This window comes from Taudactylus pleione, unplaced genomic scaffold, assembly GCF_031769625.1.
Source record: "Taudactylus pleione unplaced genomic scaffold, aTauple2 ptg000201l, whole genome shotgun sequence".
In the NCBI taxonomy this organism is placed as follows: Eukaryota; Metazoa; Chordata; class Amphibia; order Anura; family Myobatrachidae; genus Taudactylus; species Taudactylus pleione.
This window is the reverse complement of record NW_028284603.1, coordinates 3,093,757-3,118,152: the sequence shown is the minus strand read 5'-3', so window position 1 is coordinate 3,118,152 and position 24,396 is coordinate 3,093,757. Positions and strand designations below refer to the sequence as shown.

Genomic DNA, 24,396 nt, shown 5'->3' with positions numbered 1-24,396 from the left:
CGACCAATGCTAATGATTGCCAATCAAAAAATATGTGGACAAAAAGAAGCGCAGCCCTGTCAACCACCAAATAACTGACACATAAGCACAGTTTACTTCATTTAATATTTGCTGAAGAAACTTTTAGCCCAGGGATGCCGTGGAAAAGATACTGATACTCTAGGGCGCAGTGATTCGAAAAAGTTTGGAAACCACTGTTATAGAGACAACCTTTGGTCCAATGTGAAACTTCCTTATATAATCCAGACACCGGATCCTTGGTGATCACATGAGTTTACATTGACTCCTTCAATTCTCAGCGAACAAAAGTGCAGGCATCATTCTGTGACTTTGTTAATTTGCTTATCCATTTTTATATACTGATCAGCATCAAAATAAAAGTGAATGTTCTGTACATGCCACAGAAAACCCTCATAAATAGCACATATGAGGGGTTTAATATTGCTGTGTAAATAATTTACCAATCTTTGCAGTCTCTAACACTGAGAACTACGCTTTTACTGAGCATTTTTTTTGCCCGAAAATGCATCTTCGTCGCAAACAGATGTGACAAACCTCTTCACGGGGCTGCACTGAATAATTTAATATGCAATACTTTTACATCTGTGTGCGACTGAATCTGTATGCTAAGCACAACGGAACTTGTCGCGGAAAAAAGCCACGGCTATTGCATCGTAGCACTTCAAATACAGATTCATGAGTCTATTTACTAAAGCAGTGTTAGACAGAGTGAAAAGTGATAAGGTGCCAGCCAATCAGCTCCCAACTGTCATTTTTCAAACACAGCCTGTGAGATGACAGTTGGGAGCTGATTGGCTGGCACCTTATCACTTTCTTATCACTTTTCATTCTGTTCCCTTACACTGCTTTAGTAAATAGACCCCTCAGACTCAGTCTCGTACAGTTATACAAGTGTCTCCTATCAAATGAATCAGTGCAGTTTTGTGAAATGATTTTTCGCATCTCTTTGTGACTAGGATGCATTTTTGGGTTGTTTGGCACGACTGCATTAACCGTGTACGTATACAAATCTGTATAGACCTAGATAAGTGTTGTTCCTGTATATTCCCTGTAATGTAGACCACACCACTGATTTGGCTGGTCTGAGTGATCCAACCGTCCTAGTATACACAGATACCCTCTTCAGTCCTGCTCCCAAATTTATATAAAACAGTGTCAGGCAGTACTCACTTTATTTATTGCCAGTTGAGTAGCCTTGTAAAATGTTGATAATGTTGAAATAATGGGATTGAAGTTGCTGGCAGTGCTCCATTAGCTGAGGTTAATGTTTAATCTTGGACAGCAAAATTATACTCTATCCGTGAACTATGAGCCTAATTCTGACCCGCTTGCGAGCGCCGAGCGCTCGCAAGCGGTTCAATGTTGGCCCAGTGCGTATGCGCACGATGGACCCGGCTCCGTCGTGCGCATGCGCGAGACCTGGATAGCGACGGCCAAGCCGTCACTATGGGTCTCGTACCAAAGGGGGCGTGCTGTCGATGGTGAGTGACAGCACGCCCCCTTTGGTGGGCGTGCCGGGGGCGTGGCTGCCCAGCCGGAGGCGTTCCTATGTTAGAGCCGAAAGCACTCCAGGGCTTGTCGCAACGAGACCCTACCACAAGGGTCTCGTCGCAAGCCCGATGGTCAAGACCATCGTGACCATCTTTTTGGCCGCTCGCTATAGCTGTGGGTGGTCACCCACAGCTATGAGAGCGGCCAGGAGGCTGGTCTAAAAAAAGAGAAGGACGGCCCTGATTCAGAGCGAGCGCTCTGTCAGAGCATCCCTCTCTGAATCAGGGCCTATGTTCATTTGTGCCAAGTCATTTACTTTTTTCTTTACATTTCCACATTTAGGGTATGATTTGGATATGAGTTTAAAAATGGGTACACCACACGGTGTGTTCCCAGCAACGGCACGATACACTATTCGTACACCATGCACGATGCATTTGGCAGCATGGCATCGTTCATTGTCTTGTCTCATCTGCTGTACAGCACGCTATGCGATCCGCATGATCGGAATGATATATCATGCGGATCGCATAGTGTGTACGCCCGATCAGGCATGCCCACAGGTCGTTTGTCGCATCATCCCATCTGCTGTGCAGCACAGCTGATGGGACGATACAATGAACAACGCCATGATGCTACATGCAGCATGTAACAACACATTGTGCCGCCGTCTACTGCATCTCACAATGTGTACGGACGGCGCAATGTATTGTGCCGTCACTGGGTACACACACTGTGTAGTGTGCACCCAGCCCAGCTTCGTAGTGGCCTGTAAAAAAATGTTTTCTGCAGCACTTGTGCTATAAGATGGTGTCACATTTAAGGGGTGATTACATTGTTGGCGCTGTGCTGCTATCCACATCATCGCGTTTTATGCTGTGTACACACAGGACGATATTACATTCATACAGCTGATGAATGATAGATTGTACAGTCCATCTGCACTACAGTATATAACTATGAACTACGCCTTTCACAGATATATTGCATCGGCCGTACTACACTGCAACGTGACATATTGTACAAATATATCTTTCACATCTGATAGCACGTACACTCAACCAAAGGACAGCAAGTTAAACTGAGTAGGCATATTATGTCCTGGCCAGACATATTATACGGCCGATTGGCAAGTGTATATGCTTATCAAACTTGGTTGGTGGGTCCGTCAGTCCATCGTCTGAATGAGTACCCCCCATTACAGTAGCCAAACATCGCTAATATTTCTTCAGCTCTCTTAAGGGTGTGAGGTGAAATGTTACTGGTCTTAAAGAGTTTGGAACAACTTGCCTTTGTGGTCCCTTACTTCTGGATGTGCAGTTGTAGCTCGAGTACATTAAGGGTGTGAGCATTGAAGTGTAGCACGCCCTCTGGAGATTCATTACAGTGCAAATTGGTACTGTCGCCAGATAAGCCTGTTATGAGGTGTATCTATTACAGGTCCCGAAGGCCTGCTGTAATGATACGTGGTAATGATAACAACTGCCCTTTGCTGAAGAACACTGGGCTTAATAATCCTGGCACCCTGTATTTGTGAGTGCCAGGGTAATAGTTAAAAGTGGAAATTAGATTAAATAATGTTGTAGAACTTCAAGAACAAGCAAGCCCTCACTGCTGTTGATGGCTTGGGTATGTTGGTGCTTGTGGAACTGCCATGACCCATTGGAAGTAGTTCCAGAATTGTAGCTAAGAGAAAAAAAATGTGCCAAGATGAGTTCCAGGACTGTTCATAATGGGGGGCCTTGACATTTTTTTGGCGTCCAATTCCCCTAGGTATTTTAACCCCATGCTGAACAGGCTGACGATGTTGGTTTCACATTCAGTAATAATAAGGACACCTACAAAATAATCAAATTTATGTGAACTTAGTACTAATAGCAGTGTTCAGTAAAGAGACTGGTTGTCAAGATAGGGGTTGGTATTTTTTTTCCGTTTAATAAGGGATGTGACAATGGCAGTAATCACTGAGAGGGATTTTCAGATCCAAGAGAACCCCACTAGCTCTATGAAAAAGACCCCTTAAGACATTAATTTACAACTGCATAACCATAGAGCATGGGCAGTCTCTGTATCTACTGTATCACTAAGCAGGATTCAAACAATTATGGAGCTGAAATTGCAAATCATAATAAAAATTCCCGGTCACATAGTGTTTGTAGACTGCATGAAGACTTGTATCAGTGCAATCCAGAAAATACATTTCTTACTACACTAAGGGCTCGGTTCAGACCCGCTCGCTAGATGCGTACGCTTGCTATGCAAATTCCGCTAAGTGACGGCACGGTAGGCAATCGCACGGCAAGGCATAAGCACGCCCAATATGTTTTGGCATGTGATCGCTTTGTGTATGCAGACGCCCACCAGCCTGTCTAAAGACACCCACTTGCGCACGTCATCTCCAGGAAGTGTATGTAACCATCGGTACACCAGGTACCATCGGATGCATTCGCAGTGCTTGAGGTTGACTATACCCTAACGCATGCACTGCGAGCACTTCAGTGTAAAATTCAACCAGGTGACGTGTACTATGACGCTGCCTGTTAATTATGCACTCCTCTGAAATGGCGTTAAGACGCTCAGGCGCACCTGTGTTCGCACCTCCACTCCCCCTGTTTCTAGTGGCCTGCCCCTGTTACCACCCACAGACGGCTTCTCCTGTCACTCACTCTGCTGGGCTGTCTATGCTGGGCGAGCGTACGCTTCCCAATCGCTTGGACTAGTTTGCGCACTGCGATGCATGTGCACAATGCGAACCATCGGCAGCTACGAGCGAACACTTCTTAGCGACCTGGTCTGAATCGAGCCCTAAGCTCACATACCGGGACCTATTAACTCTTCGTTTTATTGTTTGAAAATCCACACCATTCGCTGATCCACCTCCCTAAGGACTCCAGAAATGTTAATTTATTGTGGAAGGTCCTCCTCACCTCTATGCAGATATTAACTAATGAAAGAAAACTAATTTCAACTGCCGTATATTTTTTAAATCTATTTTGTAAATTCTGTACTGGTATTTATCCTACTGGATCACTTGATTTATTTTATTACTAACTGGACAATTAATCTTGAGCACATTAGATTGAAGTGCCCACTGTTACTTTTTATTTGCTTCTGTGCTCAGAAAGGATGTTCTCCCTAATTAGGGCTGATAGACTGCAGCAGTAATAACCACTCTCTTGTTTTATCATGATGATGTAATGCATTTAGCACAAATGGGCTAGCCACACTGGTCAGCTCTAAAAGATAAAGCGTGTTTCGCAACATTAAATAATCGCAGCTTAAAGGAGATCCTCTCCCCAATTTGTTTCATTTACATCCTCCAATTGACAGTAATACAGTTCGTAAATCTCTTGTTTTATTTTACTGCTGCATTATGGCTGAAATACAGCACTTAAATTCAGTGGCTTGACTCCAGCTGACGTTTGACAAGTGAATTTGTCCATAGCGTTTACAGGCTCATTTGTTATGACTGGACTCTTCACTCAATCTTCACAACTCCTTTTACTACATTACAAAGGTTTAACCATTAATGGTGCAAATAATCTGACCATTTAAAGGTTGCATATAAGCCATAGACTGGCATATCCTAAAACAATTTGCAAATCTTATATTAGCAATGATGATATAAAGATGTCCCACATGTCCTTAGATCATACCGAATAGCCCCATCTAGCGCCAAAGACTTTGTGACTGCAACAAAACACTAATGCTAAGTACCTTGTACACCATGGGCCTGGCTCAGAGGTGGACGGTATTGCACAGCTGCAAGGAAGCGGCTGTCCAATACCGTCCAACTACAGTGCAAATGCGGCAGGAGGTGTCTGTAGGAGATAGATATCTCATGCATGCATCTGTGATCTGAGAGCAGCGTCTGTAGACGCTGCCTTGGCTCACCGGTTGCTGCTTTGGCCAGTCTGCGTACAGATGTGTCCTCATACATTTAGCCTCAATACGCCACACCACGCAGCGCGACTTGCCTTGCGTGAGTGAGCCGCCAGGTCCTGTGCTACTCTGCTAGCGTCAGGCGTCCCTTTTTTTTTGGGCCGAAAATGCATCTAAGTCGAAATGCGATGCGACTAGGAGACGCCAGCAGACTGTGCTGATTAATGTGATATGTGACACTTGTATATCTGTGTGCACCTGAGTCTGTATATGAAGCACAACGGAACTTTAAATTAAAAAAGCCGCTACATTGTAGCACTTAGTATACAGATTCAGAGACTCGGGTGACTACAGATATAGAAGTGTCACATATCAAATGAATCTGCTCAGTCTGCTGCTGCATGTTCCTTGCATCGCATTGGGACTTAGGGCCTGATTCAGAGCTGAACGCTCTGACCAGAGCGCTCGCTCTGAATCAGGGCCCTCCTCCATGAAAATGAAGCGGCCTCCTGGCCGCTCGTATAGCTGTGGGTGACAACCGACAGCAGATGCGAGCGGCCAAAAAGATGGCCGTGATGGTCTTGACCATCGGACTTGCGACGGAGACCCTGCGGTAGGGTCTCCCTGCCACAAGCCCTGGAGTGATTTTGGCTCTATCTATCTATAATCACTAGTGGGGCCGGCTTCAGACGGTAGGCGTTCCCATGGGAACGCCTCCGTCTGGCAGGCACGCCCACCAAAGGGGGCGTGCTGTCAATCAACATCGACAGCACGCCCCCTTTGGTGCGAGACCCGGAGCGAAGGAAAGCCCGTCGCTCCCCGGGTCTCGCGCATGCGCACGACGGAGCTCCCTCCGTCGTGCGCATGCGCAGTGGGGAACATCGACCCGCTTGCGAGCGTCCTGACGCTCACTAGCGGGTCTGAATGACCCCCTTAGACACATTTTCGGCACAAAAAGACGCAAATAAAACGCCTGGTTCTAGCACAGGTTTGGCTTGCAAGGCCACGAAGTCTGCATCCTATGATGCAGACCGTGGCGTCTGCACTAAACGGGGTCGACGCGCCCTAGTTTCCAGGACTGCACCCCAGTACAAAACAATAGCGCTGCAGCTTGAGGGCACTGCGTGGTAACATGTGCGCAGACCCACATGCATCGGATATGTACAGAAACCACCGGGTATATATATGCACATATCTGAATCAGGCCCTATATGCGAACTAAGAGGCAAAATTGAGAAAAAATTGCACAGCACAGGCATCGTGCAAGACGTCTCGTGCCATATGGCGCACAAAAGACACCTTTAGTATTATTGGAGATTATCAACATCTCGTTGTATGAAAGTTTCCTTATTTTATTACCATGACTCCCAATGCAGATTAATATGATATATGGTGGAGAGTGCAAAATGGAGGTTCCCCCCCCTTACATCATTTAAGTCTTTGGTAACTGTTCTTGGCCTTGGGGATATCACCGCACATATGCATTTCATCTCTTCTGCTCCGTTGAATTACCAATTATGTGTGTATAATTCAGTATAAAATCGTTAAATGTACCTTGTTTGCAATCTTCATATAAATGTGCACAATAATTATGAGCGCATATGTATGAAATGAAAACTGCGCTGTTGCTCTTAACGTTCTTTTTGTGTTCTTTAGGGAGAAGGATCTGGAGGCTAAATTTATTATCGAAATAGAAGGCAAAAAAACAAAAATTACCAATACAAAGGCAAGTGTGATGCAATGTTTATTTTTGATGAATGTAGCGGTTTTAGTGATACCCAAGGGTTTCATCTTGGGAGAAGTTAATATGCTGTAATATGCCTGCATGCCTTTTTTATTATGATTATGTTCAAGCAAGGTGGAATTAATGAGCGTGTATAATGGCCTTCAGAATAATAACATTACTTGGCTATTCAGCTTGCATTGTGCCAGACCACTATAGTAAATGTGTGCTGTATATATGTATGCATACTTATGAGACCTTGGAGTTGAGGTACGAGGGATGCCGGATAAGAGGTATACGCTCAGACTGCCAGCATATCATTAGGCATAGAATATAGTCCTCTGGTAAATCCCATAAGCACTACAGAATATTTCAACCTGATCATTTACAATACAAGGACAGTTTTACTGGAAATACCTTTTTGCTTTGAAGTTCCAGTTTACTCTAAATTGTAATCACTTCTATTCTGCAAGGTTGACAGCATGATTATTATTCGCTTGAATACGTCAAAGATTTGTTTTTAAGCTTCTTTAGCCTTAGACCGTTTGGTGTCATGGTAATCTCGTCTTCTGTAATTACTTACACAAGGACTCCACCCAAATGAAACGTTGAATAGGGGGAGTAGCTGTTGATACCATTCAATCGTAAGCTTCCTTTTCATATCTACAGGGAACTGGTATGAACATTACGGTATTATCTGCGTGAAAACATGGCCGGTGCTAAGGTGTTCGACGCCCCCTTGCAAACTGTAAATTTGCGCCCTCCGTCCCATTTTCTAGAAAAGAACAGCACCAGGGGAAAGGGGTGTGGTCTCACAAGAAAGGGGCGTGGTCACACAACAGTACCCCCACTTCAAATTACGCCACACAGTAGCACAATCTTATTCACATTACACCACACATAGTGGCCCTGATTCACATTACACAACATAGTAATGTCCCTTATTCACGTTACGACATACAGTAGTGCCCTTATACACAATGCCCACCGTAGTAGTGCCCCTTATACACAATGCCCACCGTAGTAGTGCTCCTTATGCACAATGCCGAACGTAGTAGTGCCCCTTACACACAATGCCCACAGTAGTTGTGTCCCTTACACACAATACCGACAGTAATAGTGCCCCTTACACACAACACCCACAGTAGTAGTGCCCCTTACACACAATACCCACAGTAGTAGTACCCTTATTAGTGCCCCTTACATGCAATACCCAAATTAGTTGTACCCCTTACACATAATGCCTACAGTAGTAGTGCCCCTATACAATGCCTACTGTAGTATTGCCCCCTATACAATGCCCAGAGTAGTGGTGCCTCTTACGCATAAAGACATACACATAAAACACTGTACTTACATCTAGGCCACACTCCTGCGCCCGCCATCATCCGACAGCTCCTCGATTTCTGCTTTGTGGGAGAGATGTCATGATGTCTCTCCCTACACCTATTGTGGGAGCTTAGGAGTGGGCTGCAGCCTCTGGCTGCAGGGAAGGAGCCTCCGGGCACCTGCTGGTAACAAAATCTCAGCGGGCTCCCAGCAAATGGAGAAGGTGGCGGCACCTCTCCAGCCCAACGCCTCCCTGCTGAGCGTGTCGCGCTGGCCCTGAGAGTGTCATTAGTTAGCTACAGACACAAATGGTTAGTAGCATGTAACTTTAATATTTAACTCTTTGCATATACAGATGTGTTCTTATACACCTATCCTTATTGCGGCATGACTTGGACACCCTGCCATGGGTAGCGATTCCCAGTCGTAGTTTTCCTAAATGAAGCATCTTATTCACATCGTGGCGGCATACAAAGTTGCTTATAGTGTACAATACTGAATTTCTCTGGTACTTTAGTATCCACCACCGCAACTCACGGCGAGTTGGATACTTAATTATCAGGGACGAAATGGCCCATGATAATGAATAGGCCCCTCTGTGAGTACAAGTCCCAGGGGACATAGGTTGCTACTGTAGGTGCAATTTATTTGTTAACAATGGCGGTGAATTGTAGTGCTACCATAATTCTCGCTGGGAAATAAATTGACTATGCGTTATTTTCTTGTCACAATGGAGTTTTAGACAAATTCCAAATCGAAACACCTTAATTTAAAAAAAAATTTGTGATTTAAGAAAGCTAGTATACATCATTATTTGCAAATTATGTATTCATGTGATTGACCCAATTAACTATGGTATTATTCATATTCACATCATATATATTTTTGTTTAAAAAAATATATATATATGTACTGTATGTGTGTATGTGTGTATATATATATATACATACATACATACATACATACATACATACATACATATTGAGTCTCCCATATCCAAAATGCTTGGGACCAGGGGTATTTTGGATATCGGAATATTCTGTATATTGGAATATTTGCATACCATAATGAAATGTATTGGGAATGGGACCCAAATCTAAACACAGAATGCATTTATGTGTTATATACACCTTATACACACAACCTGCATTTTATACAATATTTTTGTGTATCAAAAAAAGTTTGTGTACATGAAATTCATTTATATTTCATATACACCCTATACACACAGCCTGAAGGTTATTTTATACTGTATTTTAATAATTTTGTGCTTTAAACAAAGTTTGTGTACATTGAACCGTCAGAAAGCAAAGGTTTCACTTTCTCAGTCATGCTAAAAATATTCCGTATTTCGAAATATTTGGATATGGGAGACTCAACCTGTACACACTTTTTTTTATTTCCCCTTTGTTTTTAGGCATTGTATTATTGAGAGTCGGAAGCCTTGAACTGTAGATGATTTAACACATCATGCGTATCCTATATTCCTAATATTGTCTTCGGTTTTATGCAGTTGCCGGATGGCGTAACAGGGGACTCTGGTAGAGATCGAACTAAAACATTCACCTATGACTTTTCCTACTTCTCAGCAGATAGTAAAAATTCAAACTACGTGTCTCAAGACTGGGTAAGCTCTTACACCAGGCCCTCGCTTCAATCCTTCATTTTCTGTTTCTTCCATAAATTCTTTATTTCTTTCCCTGCATTTTGTTTTAATGAAGTACTTATGTGAAATGGGATTTTAAACCTGTATAAAAAATGTGATTGTGTGAACTATGGAGACTGCTTTGTATTCGTAGCTAGTTTACCTTATTTTGTAGCTGCTCAGAGAACGTGGTTATTGTTCGAAATGTAACTTGGGTTTTAAAGGAATTTTGGCACGCTCGTGAGTTTAAATTTATTGTCAGCGCAAATGTGGAAACTGAATTTAGTAATAATCATATTCTACATCTCTTCAGGAATATATTACACTTACACTTTCATTTATTTGGTAAATGTTGTGTTAGGTGTAATAAAATCTCTATAAAGATTTTAAAGTTTATTACTTGTTTGTTTTTTAAAATATGCAGCAAGACTTGAAAGAGTTCTGTACTAAATACAATCTTTTTTTTTTTTCTTTTTGGGAGCGTACCAGAAAACCATAAAGGTTTTATGTCTCTGCAGACACAGATCTAAGGGGGTTATCTGACATATTACTGTTATTGTTACATTGGTTTGCAAATTTTTAAATGCATCACAGATCATGAATATGAATTGCTTTTTTGGTCATTATTTCTGAGAAATATATATTAATTTTGGCATAACAAATACAGGAGTACACTTTGGTAGATCAATGTGTTTGAACATTTATCTTTACATGGGATAATTAATTATAAAACTATTGAAAGTCAGCAAGAAGTTCCATGTCCATAAAAAGATAAGACGACGTGAATGTCTTACGATAACTGATCATTTCTAGATCATTGTATATTTAGATGACTTTAGCAATATTTACTCTATAACCGTCAGCAACAATTCTAAGTGCAAATAGAATGGCAGCGTACATACGGCCAGTTGTAGAAACTGAAATGTACACATTTGTCTTCTAGGTTTTTAAAGACCTTGGCACAGATGTTCTCAAGTCTGCATTTGAAGGCTATAATGCCTGTGTGTTTGCGTATGGACAGACTGGTTCTGGAAAGTCGTATACAATGATGGGCAACCCGGTATGACTGTGTTATTTATTTATTTGCAGGGGTTTTTTATTTTTATATAATTGTTATTATTTGTTATGCAATCTGCCAAATCAATTTATTGCATCATAGTGTAGTCTAATGGACCACATGGCTGTAATTTAAAATAGAAGCTCATTGAAAATCTTAACACACTAATTACATCAATGCCCATTCTGCCAAATTCACTAATATTTTACTATTTATTTCCATGACACCAGTGGCATAGTTCAATTTATCCATACTATTCTAGTTAAAGTCTAACCGCTAGATTAAAATCTTAATAGTTCAGTGGGAGTTGTACAAAATTAAGGACACTAAAGCTAGAATACAATTTAAACCAAGCTACTGTGTAACATACAGTATGTGAAGTGTTTACTTTGACAGATGTATTTATATTCTGTTCAACATAATTAGCAAACCGTTTTACACTGCAATATCTATTGTGCAAAATACAGATGATTGATTGCTAATCATTAATTTTAAAATATATTTTGTTTAAAAATAAAAAAAATGTTTTGACCTTACTTGGTATAAATGAGTAAATGAATGTAGGGATGGTGCCAACTGATGCCCAATCTCTGCGACCTAAGGAGATGTTCTCGGTGGAACAAGATAAGATTCTGGGATACAAAGACATTAATCAAGCCACACAAACAAGTATCAGTTAAAACGACATTTATGACAAAGTAAAAGAATATATATTATAAACCCTTAACTTGCACGTCAGCTCATCTACTAAGGATATAAATGGTTAACACAGGATCCAGGAAACCTCAATTCCCATACGTGGGGCTGGATACAAAGATGACAAAGATGTCCTGAACTTTTTATACCAGCCTGCCATCAGGCTCCAGACACCACTTACAAATATGGGTATAAATCTGTTTCCAAATACTGATAAGATAGATATAACAAACTACGCATGCATAGAAACCTAAAGAGAACACCTTGAGGATTTATGGTGTGTCTAGTTTTCACATTCCTTTGTACCACATATTGCAATGCCTGACCACCACCTAATGTCTGACTATTATCTTACGCTTGACACATTCATAAAAGCACTGTTCACAACATGGCTATCAGCAGACGATAATTTTTTGCTCTCCCATTACAGGAGAACTAGTGAATTTCCTAACTTAACCCAAAGGAATCAGAATTGGCGCTGAGAAGGGCACTTTTTAAATGAAAACTTTATTATGACAATTCTGCTATGCAAACCTAGGGCCTGATTCAGACCCACTCGCGAGCGGCTGTCTGCTCGCAAGTGGGTCGATGGTGTGCACTGAGCATGCGCACGACGGAGGGAGCTCCGTCGTGCGCATGCGCGAGACGCGACGAGCGAAGGACTTTCCTTCGCTCGTTGTGTCTGATCAAAGGGGGCGTGCTGTCGATGTTGATTGACAGCACGCCCCCTTTGGTGGGCGTGCCTCCCAGACGGGGGCGTTCCCAAGGGAACGCCTATCGTCAGAAGCCGGCCCACTGACATCATTAGTGATGTCGGTGGGAGTGATTTTGGCTCTGATAGAGCCAAAATCACTCCGGGCCTTGCGGTTGAGAAACTCAACCGCAGGCTCCGGCTCGCAGTGGCGATGGTCGCAATGGTCAAGACCATCGCGACCATCAACCTGCACGCTCGTATAGGCTGTGGGTGGTGACCCACAGCTATACGAGCGTCCAGGAGGACGCTCCATTTTTATGGAGGACGGCCCTCATTCAGAGCGAGCGCTCTGCTCAGAGCGTCCGGCTCTGAATGAGGGCCCTAGTCCCTTACTCTTCATAAATGGGAGCCTAGCAATACAGTATAGGACTGTTAAAGGTAGTTTTAGCACTTAAGATATAAGTGATAAACCACCCTCTTACCAAACCTGAAATATGGGCTGCAATTGGTAAATAAGGGATGACCCAACAACAATTAATTATCAAAAATCTAATTATTTATTAGTTAGATTAATGGCATCATAATACAACTCACTATTGTCATGGATAAATGAAATTTAAAATGATCATTTTCACTATTGTAGACACTAATGGTTAGAGGAATATTTAAAAATATAAATAGTTTAAACCCTATTTAATAAATGTTGTTTGTATATAATTAACCAAATGATGTGCTAACTTCCTCTAATGTGCGTGACCAGACTGACTGCTTTCTACACATTAAAGCTCATTAATACAATGACTAAGCATGTACAGCACAATGGTAGGATAATCTACATGTTTTAACATGGATTTTAATGTGTTTTTGTTTTTTTGTGTACTGTAACATTATTTGAGTACCTGATATGTCATTGTAGAAATCAAATTCGTTGCTGATATCATGTTTGATGTTCATTATGTTTATTATTTATTATAGTCAGTAATTCTTTTGATATAAAAATGTTATTTAGTTGGAAGATTTGGTTCCTTAGTAGTTACAGTAATTTAATAGCTTAACTCATGGTAACCTATGCATGGCGTATTTACCCAGGAGAGAGTGGTGCAATAAAATGTTAGTCACTCCAGAAATTCTCTTTATTTATCCCATGGGATTCACTCTTCTGTTTTCTGCATTAGTTGAATGTAAAGAGCATATAAACGTCTATGTAATACAATGCATTTTCTGGAGACAGCAATGATATATTAAATTAACCCAACTGAATCAAATATGTTTAAAAAGGGAAAAAAGGCAGTGTCATTTCATGGATAACTGTATTTGTTTTTAAAATGTAATAACCTATTTCAGAGTGATTTGACCCATGCAATGTTAATCTGCTAAATTCCTCTGGTACCACAGGGTGATTCTGGTCTAATACCCAGGATTTGTGAAGGATTGTTCAGCAAGATTGCTGAAATTACAAGGAGTGGCGATGCATCTTTCCGTACAGAAGTCAGGTAAATTCAGTGCAAATAACACTTTTTAAGGAAAAAAAGTTACAATTAAACTAGAAAAGAGGATGAATGCTATTTTAAAATGCTAAGCTTTTGTTATTTTGTAGAATGAGGATACAGGGCCTGATTCAGAGCCGCTCGTAAGCGGCCGCTCGTTCGCTCCGAGCGATGTTCACACATCTGCGCATGCGCCAACCAGTAATTGCGGTCGGAAATCGAGCGCTCGCAAAATAGCGAGTGCCCGCTAATTTGAGTGACAGGATGAGGCGTTTGTGGGTGGGAACAGGGAAAGGTGCTTCAAAACGGGGAGTGGAGATCCGAATGCAGGCGTGCCAAACGGTCAAAACGGGCGTTTTAACGGTGTGCATAATTAACAAAGCAGCGTCATCGACCACGTCACTTGGTTGTTTCTTAGCCTGTACTGTTCGCATGATTGCGGTAGGATAAACCTACCACAAGCACTGTGAGCAGTTCAGATGCCTTTCGATGTACTCGATTAATCAAATAAATAGCGGAGATGACGTAGGATGCGATCGGCCAGGGGGTGTCTTTACAAAATAGCGAGCGCATGTTTTGTTCGCTCGCTCAGACATAGAGGCGTCAACAGACCACAAAGAGCAAGCGCTCAATTTAAGTAGCCGGACCCTTTTTCTGAATGAGCGAGCGCAAATAGCGTCCGGCTCTGAATCAGCCCACAGTCCTTTTCAGATCTCAATATACATCATTGTACTTTCTTAGCATCGCCCATTATTGTAAACCTGTGACGTGCACACTTTGCGCTCCATACACAAGGCATGAATATTGGATCTGCAGATTGAAATATGGCATCTTGGTGGTGTTCTATGTAGTTCTTGGATACAACCTGTGTGCGGGAAAATAGATAGGATTAGTATCACGTGTACGATTCCAATGTCTACCTCCAATTCACATGGTACTTCTTGCTAAGTGTAGACACAACTTGCCTTCACAATCAAACCGTGAGAACTAGATTTTTTTAGACTCTCTTTCACCCAGATGATAACCTCATGTAGGGGTCTTGGCGAAACTGGTGTCAACATTTTCTCAAAGGGTAACATGTTTTCCCCCACAGCTCTTTCATTCAAACTGCACATTACCTTCCCAAGGGTCTTATCCCATCCCCTTAAAGTATTTGTGGATGTCTTTGAGTAAGTCATCCATGCATTTTTTTTAGGCATGTTGCCTGAGGGTAATAAGACATATTGTACACCCAATACACTCCCTTCTCCTAAGCCCAGGCATGACCTTGGAATCCAGTGATGCGAGTACCATTTTCATATTGTTCTTCTTGAGGTACACCATAATGTCTTTGTAGATCAACCAACATCTACAGACTGGCTTGCTGGTCCATGGATTGCTCTTCTAGGACCATGACCACAGCTCTCAGCTCTGCATGGTGGCTGGAACCTCCAATCTGTAAAGATGGTAGTTCTACTTCTGTAGTCTGGAAATTCACCAACCCCACAATGTGGGTCGCTACTTGTGATGGTTCTTGGCTGCTGATACCACTCTGATCCTGCTGATACCATTTCATCAGAGTTGACTTCTGGACTGCCATGTTGTTGATGGCTAGCCCCTCTTGTCTCAACCAACCAGCCACTGGTAGCTCTGTCCTGGTGGTGTCTGGCTGCCTCTTGGTTGTAGTCTCCACATGCTGCAAGGCAGTTTAAGCTGCTAACCGAGTCTTCTCCAAAGGTGTGTATCTGCATTGTACAGGGGCATATTGTATAGCCAAGAACCCTATGGGAATTTTCTTCTCCCCACTGTTCACGCTCTTCTGCCATAGACCTCAAGACATTCCATGAGTTGTCACAGTTACAGCCAGATCAGCCATTTTATCTGGATGTATGGGGCCCAGGACGTTATGCGCCTTCTTAGCTTGTTGGGTTTTTTTTATTTTCATCAATAGTTTTTTTATTGAAAATGTTTCTTTTTCATAAGGGATACAGGAAGAAAATAAGGGGGAAGAAAGGGAAATAAAACAGGGGGGGTACAAAACACATATATAATTTCACATAATGTATATACATATACATATATATATATATATATATATATATATTGTGACACAGTCAGATTAGGAGGACCCTCTCCTGGGTAGGGGACTCGTTCCTTACACACACACACAGCAGCAGGGAAGCAGCACACCAGTCTGGATGCGAGTACAAGCTGGTCGGCGCCAGTCTTTATTGTACAGTGTCAGAAATAACATAAAGAAAACATAAACATAAATCCTAGCCCTGTCGGGGCACTAACTTCACAGGTGGTTCCCTCACTACCAGAACCTGGCAGGGCCTAATGCCCTCACCAGCAACAAAGGCACAGCACAACACTCACAGTTAGGTTTTCAAGTGTCTCTGAGCAAACTCCCTGTCTGCTCTCCCAGGTGAGACACTCAGCCTTAAACACACTAGGCTTATATTGGCCACTCTCAGGTGGAAACCCTAACAAGCCTGTTACCAGGCTACAAGGCCCAAAACCTGGAGTGGCCGTGGGTGGAGCCCTCCCTCTCCTCTCACCCACAACCCCCAGGTCCCAAACCGGCTTTTCAAAAAGCCGAGACTCAAGCCTGCTACACTGCAGACTTTCTCCTGGGGGTTTAGAACACATAAGACAGGAATCTGGGACAAATGTACCTGCCACAGACCACTTTACCAGTGATCCTATCACAATATATATATATATATATATATATATATATATATATATATATATATATCGATGTATAACATATAAAATACAATAAATCAATCTCAATTTAGGAAAAAAAGAAATAAAACATTTATAAGCAACAGTCAATTTGAAGTGGGAGATTCATTTAAACTGAATTGTAAAGGATCTGACGAAGATGGTTTAGAAAGAAATACAGCGCCCTCTCCATCCGTCACATAATCATGCCAAGCTCTCCACTTTACCAAAGGGGAGGGTGTAGAAGTAGAATATGATACAGATTCCGTCTCCATCAGAAAATTGAAATTAATTTTGTGAAACACTTTAATGAGTGGAGGCGGAAGAGGTTGCTTCCAACATTGAGCTAGCGCAGCACGAGCCACGATACAAATATGACCTAATACATAGCGGTGATATAAAGGTATTGAGGTAGGATATATATGTAGCAGGGCTAAAGATGGGGAAGGTGATAAAGACAACCCTAAAACTTTATGAATTAACATACTTCTAACCAATAAGTTTGTATAAGAGGGCAGGACCAAAACACATGAAAAACATAACCCACCTCTCCGCAGTTACGCCAGCAGAATTTAGAACATGATTGCCAGGAGGTGTGTAATTTATCAGGAGTGAGGTAGAGTCTATTTAACAACTTAATCTGCATCTATGTATGATTCAGGCATCGTGACATACGAAAAGAGGAGGAATAAACTAACTGCCACTGAGAGTCAGAGATGGAGTCACCCAAATCTTTCTCCCACCTCAACTGAGCTGCAGATTTATCAAAAGGGTACAGTTATAGAAGGATTTTATACCAAAACGAAACACTGCCTCTCGACTGACCCTTCTGTAATTGAGATAATAATTTATTAGGAGGCGGATGGATCACTCCCCTTGATTTTGAAACCAATGGCAAATCTGCATATAGTGTAGCAATTTCTGCGTAGGTAAAGAGAAACGTGACTGTGATATAGAGAAAATTAGAGAATCATGTTGCCTTCCAAAAGTTCCCCTAACTTGTGCATTCCCTTATCATACCAAATAGCAAGTTTACCTTAGGGATCAATTTGGCAAATGCCTTGGTAGATAATTCAGGAGATGGGAGGGGAAAAATCAGGAATCCAAGAAAACAACTTATCCCAAACTTGTAACATAGGCCCTCATTCAGAGCCGCTCGTTAGCGGCAGTACGCTCGTTCCGAGCGATGTTTGCACATCTGCGCATGCGTACGCTTTTTAGTACGCATGCGCGAACCAGTCAGTGCGGCCGAAAATCCTTTGTACGCTATATAGCGAGTGCCTGCTATTTTGAGTGACAGAATGAGGCGTATGTGGGTGGTAACAGGGGAAGGTGCTTGAAAATGGGGAGTGGAGATCCGAACGCAGGCGTGCTTAAAGGTCAAAACGGGCGTTTTATGGGTGTGTATATTTAAAACAGCAGCGTCATTGACCACGTCACTGGGTTATTTTATAGCCAGAACTGCACGCAAATTTGTGGTAGCAAACACCAACCACAAGAATAGCGAGCAGTTCATACGCTGGTCGATGTACTCGATTAATCTAATAAATAGCGGACATGACGTAGGATGCGTGCGGCCAGGGGGCGTTTTTAACAAATAAACGAGCGTATGTTTTGCTCGTTCGTTCAGACTTAGAGGTGTGAACACACTGCAATGTGCGTACGGATCATTTAAATAGCCACCCCTTGTTTTTAAACGAACGACCGCAAATAGCGTCCGGCTCTGAATGAGGGCCATAGCTCGAATTGATGGCAATAAACAGGAGACAGCTGGCTGTAAAGATTTGGGAGTCCAAAATAGACCCCGTAAATAAAATCCCGGGCAACTAATTTGTTCTAAGGACACCCAACAAGGGTCATAAGGATGACGAAACCATTCTTGAAGAGGAACCAATAGGCAAGCCTCTTGATATAAAACTAGGGGTGAGCGGGTTCGGTTTTACTCGGTTTTACCCAGATCTTTTTATTGGCTATCGCCGAACATGTGTTTTGGATAGCGAATAAAATCGAGCCAAATTTGCGGTAAAGTGGCGATAAGAACCGAGTAAAACCGAACCCGCTCACCCCTATATAAAACAAAGTTTGGTAAGGCCAGACCATCACGTTCTCTTGGAAGAATCTTTCGAGCGTGCCAATTTTGGTGGGTGGTTCTTCCAAAGGTAGCTGGATAAAAGATATCAACACTTATCTAAATACTTACTGGGGAGTATGAAATCTTAGTATCAAAACAAAGACTGTTGTTTCTAGGGGCAACCTGCTCTTTAATGATCACTCGCTCCTCATAGATGAGCTTAGGCCCAGGTGAGGAGTATAGCAGAATCAGTAATAGCAGCTTCTTTACCCTGACCATCCTTATACTTTCTTTTCTCAATAAGGATAATGTCATGGAGACAAATTGAAGTCTAGGGATACTAGCAATTTTTTATGATATTCATTTACTATACAACTCTGTGATATTTTGCCATTAATATATAGGCAAGGGGAATTTATATCTCCTATATGCACTTTTACAGTTTCTCTATTATTTAAAATAACCTTTATTTGTCTGTGCAAAATTTTCATTGTGAACAACATCAGAGATTTAAATATTTGCTTGATAGCATTATGTATACCATCTCTACCTAGTGTCAGTTGTATGATCACTGACTTATAGAGAGTGTATGTATCTACAAGGAATAGTATGCACAACAACTTTTTAAACTTTATTTTCTTGCTCATTATGACAGAGTAATATTTTAACATTTGCATATTAAAAGTTAATTCTTAATATTATCCAATTAAATTTTTTTAGAGTGCTCACCAGAGGGCCTATTTCAGACCCGCTCGCAAGCGGGTCGATGTTGGGCCAGTGCGCATGCGCACGACAGACCCGGCTCCGTCGTGCGCATGCGCGAGACCCGGATAGCGACGGCCAAGCCGTCGCTCCGGGTCTCACTACAAAGGGGGCGTGCTGTCGATGGTGAGTGACAGCACACCCCCTTTGGTGGGCGTGCCGGGGCCTGGCTGGCCAGACGGAGGCGTTCCCATGGGAACGCCTACCGTCTGGGGCCGGCCCCACTGACATCACAAGTGATGTCAGTGGGAGTGCTTTCGGCTCTGATAGAGCCAAAAGCACTCCAGGGCTTGCAGCAGACGAGACCCTACCACAAGGGTCTCGTCGCAAGCCCGATAGTCTTGACCATCGCGACCATCTTTTTGGCCGCTCGCTATAGCTGTGGGTGGTCACCCACAGCTATGCGAGCGGCCCGGAGGCCGCTCTAAAATCAGGAAGGACGGCCCTGATTCAGAGCGAGCGCTCTGTTAGAGCGTCCGGCTCTGAATTAGGGCCAGAGTTCTTTTCTTTCTATCCTTTTGCGAAAATGAAAGGGATCATGTGAAAAAGATACATTCGTTTTGATAGTAAAGACATTTTAAAAGCAGCTAATCGATCCAACCAAGACATCTCATAAGAAAGCCAAGATTTAGTAAAGTTGGACAAACTATCAATTAAAATGGGCATATTAATATCAAAAAACAATTTAGAGGAGGGGGGAATATGTATACCTAGATATTGGATAAAGGAGGTACGCCAATTATAATAAAAAAATGGAGTGAAGGGAAGAAACAACTAAGGGGGCAAGGTTAATAGGTAGAGCATCGATCTTGGTCGTATATTATCTATAGTAAGAGGAAGCGCTATATGCCTCCAACACCGAATGAAGATGGGGTAACGCCTTTTCAGGGTCTGTAGTAAAGAGGAGAACGTCATCTGCAAAAAGACAGAGCTTATGAGACAATCTTCCAATTTTAATGCCAGGAAATTTAGCATCTGCTCTCAATTTAGCAGCCAAGGGTTCAATGGCCAAAACAAATATCAAAGGGGAGTGGGGACACCCCTGACGTGTACCATTAGAAATAAGGAATGTGTCTGACAGAAAACCATTGCTGAAAACACGTGCAGACAAAGAGCTATATGAAGCTAAAATAGATGTTAAAATACGATCTACAAACCCAAACTTGGAAATAACAGCTTGCATATACGACCAATTTAAACGATCAAATGCTTTTTCATCATCGAGAGGGAGAGCAAGAGCATTCCAGAATGGGAAATATGAATATAATCAATAAGATTAAATACTCTACGGGTATTATCAGAGGCCTGTCTGCCAGATGAAGGGGACTGAGACAGAGCTCCTTTAAAAGGACCAAATAAACGAGACCCATTTTGATTAGAAAAGGATACTGGCAGAGGGATATGGACTTTACCTCTTTCGGAGGCATAATGTAATAATGATAGAGAGTACACAAATGAGAGGACAAAATAGAGGTTACACCGTCTCCTCCTAGTGATGAAAAATACACACTTTTTTGATGTAGAGAGGTTGTGAATGATTAGGTTACATAGTGCACATGAAGGACATGGGAGGAGAGAGAGCAAAATAAAGGATCACATTAGTATGTGAACTCCGTAGCACAATTTCAGCCATTCAGTAGTACTCCAATATATATAGTGTTAAATATGAGCCATGAGGGTAGCCGAGATGGGACTGTAGCAGCACTGGAACATATGTAAACTTAGAAGCAGACAGTCACAGAAAAGTAGTATGGAGGACCTCAGGTATGAAGTCTTACATTATTAGTTGCCAGAGTGTATAATTGAAGTGATCAGGAGAACTGTATTATAACGCCGACTCCTCTCCAAAATGGAGGCCGAGCTTCCTCCAACCCCTCCACACCGAGTGTTGGGGCCTGCTGGCTCTATACAGTAGGGTGGGCAGGGGCACAGGCAGCTCACCTGTGACCAGAGAGAGGCATCGGAGGAACAGCAGAGCAGCCGCAGACAGAGCGGTGGCGACTGCAACTTCCGGAATGCGCCAGGCGAGGCCGCGGCTTTAGTCGCGGCAATAGGCCTCAGTGCCAGGTCTCAATCTCAGCTGCAGCTCACTTCACCGGAGCAGTGCCAGGTAAGGAGGGGGTAGCAGGAGCTCCGTCTGCGTGTTCTGAAGCACGGATGGGCAGTATTCAAGGTGGAAATGCTCCTTAATAGCGGGAACTGATGGAGTGCATGTCTTCACTTGTCCGCAGTTAGGCCACGCCCCCTTAGCTTGTTTTGCAACTTGAAATGCGTCTTCTTGTTCACTGCTCCATACAAACTCGGACTTCTTTCTGGTTACACTGTAGATCAGTCTGAGAATGAGTCCCAGATGTGGCACAAAAGCTCTACAATATCCCAGTGTCCCCAGCACTTGTTGAGCTTCTTTCATTGTGGTGGGAGTCTTTAGATGAGTAGTAGCATCCAACACAGGCTCTGGAATCTTCCTCTGTGGACCAGTCCACATCATGCCTAGAAACTTTACAGTTTGGGCAGGATCTTTTTCTTTGTTCTGGTTAATTGCCCGGAATCGGTATGATTTACCGCCGGACCCATGCCCGGCGGTTGGAATCCCGACAGCAGCATCCCGTCTGAGGAGGAAATCCCGATCATCCCCAGGTAAGTATATACTAACCTATTTCTACCCCCTAACCCTCCCTTAGGGGTGCCTAACCCTAACCTTTCCACCCAGTGCCTAACCCTAATCCCCCCTTCCCCGCCGCCTAACCCTAAGTCCCCCCCGGGGGTGCCTAACGCTAACCCCCCATCTCCTAGCCTAAACCTAACCTCCCAGGGGGGTGCCTAACCCTAAGTCCCCCCCGGGGAACTCTAAACCTAACCCAACCCCCGCGGCTATCTGCGCTCGGCGTCCCTTCAGTCGGGATGCCAGGTGTCGGGCTCCCAGCGTATGTCTAATGACAGGCGTCGGCATATCGAAGCCTGTCTTTATACCCTTGCCGGGATGTGACAGTCGGGAAGCCGGCTTGCATACCAATTGCCCACCTTTGATCTTCCATGTAGGTGGTCAATTTGTGTAGATCTTCAGTTACCTCCTCTGTGGTTGCCCCGGACAACGTGATGTCATCAATGTAGTGGTGTATCTGTCCGGTCAGTCTCTCCAGGTCCCTGGACATAAGACTGTGGCATATGGATAGAGACTGTGTTTCTACCCTTGAGGCAACAATGTAGGAGCATACTGTCTCCCCTCCCAGGAAAAGGCAAACTGGTTTTGACTGCGTGGATCAATAGCAATAGAAAAGAATGCATTAGCCAGATCAATTCCTGAATGCCATTCACAAGAAGTATCTTGAATCCTCTGTACAATTGAGACCATGTCAGGAACTGTTGCAGTTGACGGCTGTGTGGCTTCATTCAAAGCCCGATAATCCACATACATTCTCCATGATCCATCAGGTTTCTTCACTGGGAACACAGGGGCATTAAATGGGCTGATGGCCGGTCTGTATATTCTTGCCTCCACATAGGCCGCCAATGTCTCTGTAATTTTCTTTGTGGCCACCTGGTATGCGGTATTGCTTCATGTGCACAGGGGTGTCAGGGACAGGGATATAAACAGGGTCCCATTTTGCCTTACCCCACACTACACTTTTCACTGGCAAGGGGGTGCATGTCCTTATGGCACAACCAAACACATAGGTACCTGAGGGAGTGTCTATGGACTGGCCCTTCAAAATTTCCATACCAATGATATTGTCTGGCAGGTCAGACCTCAACACCTCTGCATAGAACCAAGGCCCTTTGCCTACCCCCCAAGCCTTCTACAGCTACCCATGTAGTGGTGCTAGCTGGGACTTGTGTTCTGTGGAACAATGAGACTTCAGCTCCAGTATCTCACAGAGCTGTACAGCGTGTAACAGTAGCCCCATTATCCCATGAAATTGCACATAACACATAAGGGCGTTTGTCTCTGGGTTGTAATGTGCATATCTGGTATTTCACAGGCTGTGAATCCAGAGACTCGCCTGTCAGTCTCATGCCAGATGGGCAACATTCAGTTGTTTTGCAGATGGGCACGACTGCTGCGGGCGCCCATAACTTGTCGCACCTATAATGCACCGGGTTTACTGTAGATGCTTAAAGCTAATAAAGCTGTGAAACGTAATGGACGTGCTGCCCAAAGCAGGACTTTTTGCGGATTTCTGCTCGCTGCCTCAAGAGGGTGCGAGCAGACATAATGGGTTTCTGCAGCACTCGCGCCCATTAGCATAAACATTTGAATAGGTTGCTGTCACTATAGATGGGAAATCGGGCACCCAGAAATAATTGAGTTGGGTAGTAATACTGTTTATGGCTTTGTTGATGACGCTTGGCTTTGAATGTTAGGGGCTAATTCCTAATGTTTGATACATCTACAGTTCAGGAGAAATCCACTGCTGGAAATTTTCTCTTTTCTCCGCTGCGCGTTTTCCTATTATTGCTTGGACCAAATTTCTAGGGATTTCTAATTTTAAATATTCCTATTATGTTCCTTCTCCCTTTCAGCAATTTGCAGTCATATTAAAACTCTCTCACACTGGATAGGTACCTGCATGGCAAAAAAGTTTTGGAAGGGGGTTCCACTGATTGCTGATGTGCTGAAGGAAGGGTACTGGTACTCAAATACTGCCTTACATGACTATATCTTCCTAATATAAAAAATTTTTTTAGTATGTGTTTTTACATGTGGATTCTTACTTGCTCTATGGTAGCTTTTTTTCGGTGCATTTTTTGTGCGTCGGCAAACACGCTAAGAGAGCTTACAGGTGATTATATAGAAGCTCACATCAAAGTCACATGCATTTGATATGTGT

At 43.1% G+C, this 24,396-nt stretch overlaps 1 protein-coding gene across 1 annotated transcript in view; it reads left to right on the top strand.

Annotated features, from left to right (window-relative positions):
* Positions 1-24,396, top strand: part of KIF16B (kinesin family member 16B) — a 366,374-nt gene that overhangs the window by 35,347 nt on the left and 306,631 nt on the right. The window contains exons 2-5 of the mRNA XM_088477200.1: positions 7,051-7,120; positions 9,960-10,073; positions 11,035-11,151; positions 13,934-14,031. Coding sequence (XP_088333326.1) covers positions 7,051-7,120; positions 9,960-10,073; positions 11,035-11,151; positions 13,934-14,031 — 399 coding nt within the window. The remainder of the gene's footprint in view (positions 1-7,050; positions 7,121-9,959; positions 10,074-11,034; positions 11,152-13,933; positions 14,032-24,396) is intronic.